This window comes from Gadus morhua, chromosome 23 (genome assembly GCF_902167405.1).
Source record: "Gadus morhua chromosome 23, gadMor3.0, whole genome shotgun sequence".
NCBI classification, from domain to species: Eukaryota; Metazoa; Chordata; class Actinopteri; order Gadiformes; family Gadidae; genus Gadus; species Gadus morhua.
In genome coordinates, this window is record NC_044070.1 from 11354906 (window position 1) to 11359905 (window position 5000).

At 48.6% G+C, this 5000-nt stretch overlaps 1 protein-coding gene across 2 annotated transcripts in view; it reads left to right on the top strand.

The window, feature by feature from the left end:
* Positions 1-5000, top strand: part of dlgap1b (discs, large (Drosophila) homolog-associated protein 1b) — a 63378-nt gene that overhangs the window by 56931 nt on the left and 1447 nt on the right. For both annotated transcript variants that reach the window (XM_030348778.1, XM_030348776.1), the window contains exons 8-10: positions 2705-3135; positions 3576-3667; positions 3817-3969. In XM_030348778.1, the coding sequence (XP_030204638.1) occupies positions 2705-3135; positions 3576-3667; positions 3817-3969 (676 nt within the window). The remainder of the gene's footprint in view (positions 1-2704; positions 3136-3575; positions 3668-3816; positions 3970-5000) is intronic.

Below are 5000 nucleotides of genomic sequence, written 5' to 3' on the forward strand. Positions count from 1 at the left end.
TAGAATAAAGTATAAGACATTCAAATGCTCCTTAAGTTGAGCGATACATTAAATTATATAACGGTACATTTGATATAACAGAAATATATTTCGTAGCAGAGAACCGGTAGTAGAGAGAGAGGAGGCGTGATGGTAAATGTGCGTTTCCCATGCCAATAAAGTCCTTTGAATTGAATAAACAGTGAGAGAGAGAGAGAGAGAGAGAGAGAGAGAGAGAGAGAGAGAGAGACACACACACACACACTGGCCTGGCCAGTGGACAGCTGCTGCTAAAGGGCTTGGCCAAGGGGGTGTGTGTGTGTGAGGGGGGGAATGGGGTGGGGGCGGCAGCCATCTGTTGCTGTAGTCATTGTGATTCAGAGGCCATGCGACTTTTATAGCCCTGTTTGTGTGTGTGTGTGTGTGTGTGTGTGTGTGTGTGTGTGTGTGTGTGTGTGTGTGTGTGTGTGTGTGTGTGTGTGTGTGTGTGTGTGTGTGTGTGTGTGTGTGTGTGTGTGTGTTGTAAAACAGTGTGAGGAAGAGAGAAAGAAGGGCAGTCGAGTTAAAAAGACAGCAAGAGAAAAAGACAGACAAAAGACACACAGAGAGAGGGTGTGTGTGTATGAGGAAGAGAGAGTGACGCAGCCTGCTGTCTATGGTAGCCTAAGTGTGAAACATTAGCTTATATTAGCTTACATTGCGACACTCTTGTGGTAGAAATGTCAACAAGATGTGCAGGATGTTTCTCTCTTGTAGGATACATCTTGTTCCTTGATCTAACCAAGTTCCTAGACAAGCTGCTGTAGCGCTATACACAGAGATCAGTATGATGCTGAGATGCTGCTATTATGTAAGAGGGAGCCTTGGCTCTAGTCTGATATGTCTGCTCACACATGGTCCTGTCTAGCTAATAGTATACCTATCCGTCTGTAAAGGTCCCTGAAACTTCACCGTTCCAAAAGTCTGTGGGGTTAACTGTCTGTCTGTAAATCCAGCTGTCTGTCAGTTAGATTACCATGTTTTCTATCTGTCTGTAGGCTTATCTGTCTGTTTGATAGGTTACCTGTCTGTCTGAGTACACCTGTCTGAGGTAATAACGTTGGTCCACCTGCCAAGGTGTGGAGGAAAGTTGTAAAACCACTTGGACTCCTCACCTGCTGGCACTCACCCATTACTCCTACTCTGTTATTTACAAGATATCTAGAAATGTTTTGAGATCACGGATGTAATTTAACTATCTCACTTTTTGACCCGCCGCATACTTGTTGGTTTTAGCCAATTTGTTTATTTATCCAATGAGGGTTTGTATCTGTGAACTAGGGTGTAGTTGCAGCCAGATCAGGTGTCTTGAAGCTAGCGAAGATGTAGTACAAGAAAGAGACATACATAGAAGCTGCATTGGCCTTTGGATGTACGTCAATGCGTTGTCTATGTATGCATGTCTATGGTTGAAGCTAATTCAGGGAATTAAGCGAGTGCTGGTGTTTTGCGCCTGCTAAAGTGTAGTTAAGGCTAGCTCAGATGTTTAAGCTACCTCTGATGTTTTGCGCCCACTCCTGTGTACTTTGAACAATTTCAAGTGTAGTTGAAGCTAGCTCAGGGTCTGCTGGACTCATAAGGTGTTCCACTGAGTTTGAATCCAAGTAGCTTTTTAGTCACACACAGTACGACCCACATCACGACCACCAGTACGACATGATGTGACCTCCGTTCGGAGTACGACTGCACAAACTACTGCAGCACAGACAGATCCCCCAGACTTTTAATGGTCGAAACTGAACTTGGGCTCAGCAAATGTTCATAGACATGTGTGTGCTGGTTTGTGTGTGTGTGTGTGTGTGTGTGTGTGTGTGTGTGTGTGTGTGTGTGTGTGTGTGTGTGTGTGTGTGTGTGTGTGTGTGTGTGTGTGTGTGTGTGTGTGTGTGTGTGTATGTGTGGGGGGGGGGTGGGCTTAAATTATCAGGTAGCTGACAAGTCAGATGGCTACTGCTTTACTTTAGTAGGGATATACTTTAATAATATCATCAGAGTACTGCTGAGATGAGAGGGAGATGGAAAGGGGGCGTGTCCGTTCAGGGTGCGTCTAGTTCCACCATGTGGGAATGTGAGAATGCTGGTAGCAATGGCTGGGAATCTGTACACATTGAGCTGTTTTCCTGCTGACTGCTTGCAACTGTGTCGTGTAGTTTTAGGAGACTTTTAGGAGAGATGTCGGAAAGACTGACACAATGATGTTGACCTTGAGTATAATCTTATCTTGTTCCATATGTGGGATAATAAATGGATGGACCACATCTGTCTCACTTTCTCTCTCTGTTTCTTCTTACTTCCTATCTCTAACCTCTTTCTCAGTTTATTATCTGTTTCTCTATTACTTTTCGTCTCAGTCCCGCGACTCTCTAGTTACCTTTGATTCTTTCTCTCGTTCTCTCATCTTTCTCTGCTGTCTCGCTCTCGGTTCTGCCTCTCTCTACCGACAGGAAGTTGGTAGGCGGGCAGGAAGCATACTGGTGTCATTAGACTTGAACACCTGCTAGAAAGAGCCAGACTTTAACTGCCAGATACACCTGTATATGTACACACAACCACACACACACAGGCACACACAGGCACACAAACACGCACCCTCACACGACCACACACATAAAGCTAGTCTCTCCAGACCTGCAGCATCAGCATCGTATCACTCTGTCTCCCCATCTCTCCTCTCCCGGGCGTTGCATAGTTACCGGAGGATGACGCGCTCCAACAGCGTCACCGCGGCCGTGCAGGCGGACATGGACGAGCCGGCCCCTCCCCCTTCCATGCCCACCCCCCGCTGCTCCACCATGCCGCGGGGCTGGTCCCGCGACGCCACCTCCACCACCTCCTCCACCTCCACGGTCAGCATCCAGGGCTCGGGGAACCACTACCACGCCTGCAGCGGAGACGACTACAGCGACCCGGGCTTCGACCCCTCAATCCTGCCGCCTCCCGACCCCTGGATGGACGCCGGATCAGGGGGGGAGGAGCTTGAGCTGGGGGGCGAGGGGAGGTCTCTGTGTCCACGGGACGGGCTCTGGTTCTTGAAGCTGCTCCGGGCGGAGACGGAGCGCATGGAAGGGTGGTGTCACCAGATGGAGAGTGAGGAGGTGGACCACCAGCTCCCTGAGGAGAGTGAGTGCACCTCTCCCCCCCCCACCCCCCCCCCCCCACCAGCCCCCATCTGTTTCTACACCTCCACTCTTCCTGTTTTCACCTCTTTCTCGGCTCTCCTTCTGCTCTTTTCCTTCTCCCTCCCCTACTTTCCCCTCTCCCTCTTCACAGCCTCCTCCCCTCGTTTCTCTCCCTTTAATGCTAATGTTTTAATTTCCCGAGTTCAAATTATTCTATATCACAATCTGTGTGGACTTATTTTGACTAAATTTCCCGTTGAAGGTCTCGTCTTCACCACTTCCATTGGCAATGAAGCTGGTTGTAACTGTGTGTATGTGTGTGTTTTTCTGTGTGTGTGTGTGTGTGTGTGTGTGTGTGTGTGTGTGTGTGTGTGTGTGTGTGTGTGTGTGTGTGTGTGTGTGTGTGTGTGTGTGTGTGTGTGTGTGTGTGTGTGTGTTTAGTCCAGGGGAAGATCCGCAGTGCTGTGGGCTCGGCTCAGCTCCTCATGAACCAAAAGTTCCAGCAGTTCAGAGAACTCTGTGAGGAGAACCTGGTGGGTGCTGTCCCTCTCCGTCCACTCCCCCACACAACCCCGCTCTTACTCTGCCCCTTTCTAACCACACCTCTTCTGATCACATGTCTTATTAACACACGTTGTGTGTGACTGTGTCTCTGTGTGTGTGTGTGTGTGTGGTGACTCAGAACCCAGACACACGGCCGCGGCCGGTCTCCCAGGACCTGGCCGGGTTCTGGGATATGCTGCAGCTGTCCATCGAGAACATCAGCCTCAAGTTTGACGAGCTGCACCAGCTGAAGGCCAACCACTGGAAACCCCTGGAGCCTCCTCCCATTAAGGTACCTCCCGCTTCCCATTAAGGTAACCCCCCTCCCATTAAGGTACCCCCACACCTGTCCCGAGCTACACCTTTTCTGGGAAACCCCTTCATCTGTCTTGATACCCCCCCAACACCTGCATGAGACACCCCTGAACCGTTCCCAAAACCCCCCTACACCTGTCCTGAGCCAGCCCTACACCTGTCCTAAGACACCTCTACACCTCTCAGACACCCCTACACCTGTCCTGAGCCAGCCCTACACCTGTCCTAAGACACACCTTTACACTGTCCCAAGATACCTCTACATTTTTCCTGAGACACCCCTATACCTGCCCTAAGAGACCCCTACACCTGTCCTAAGACAGCCCTACATGTCTGAGACAACCCATACCTGTCCCGAGATACCTACTTCCGAATTTCAAAAATAAAATATGTGTAAATAATACCACTAACTCTAACCAGCATGCTGCATTAGCCGCCATGACTTCACAGCCATTAATTTATAATGTAACGTGTGCTAAGCTGTCTGTGCCGGTTTAGCATTAATATGCAGTGTAACGTGTATTAGCATCAGCTAGTGTGCGTTAGCGGCTGCAACATGTTGTATGTATTAGTTTAAGCATGCAGTGTAAGAAGTGTGCAAAATACTCAGTCACTGATCGACACTTTAGAATCCCTGAAAGCTTCAACTGCCAAATTCTCGGGGGCTCTTGAAAAATCTTTAAAGACGGTTATAAAATCTTAAAATAACGACAGAAAGAAGAGGTAAGAAATCCAACCAAGAAAACTGGGTATTTCGCAGACTTGAGTGTAAGCGTGTGTCAGTGTCTAACATATTGCCTTCATTAGTGTAAGCATGCAGTGTTAGCATGTTTAGCATCAGGTAACGTGCTTAAGCGGATGTCTTAGTTTAAGCATGCAGTGTTAGAGTGTGTTAGTGTATAATATTTTACCTGCTGTAGCATTTGCGCTGGGGGGATGTTAGCATGTATTAGCAGCAGTTAACGTGCGTAGCGGGTGTTACATGTCGTGAGCCTTAGTTTAAGCATG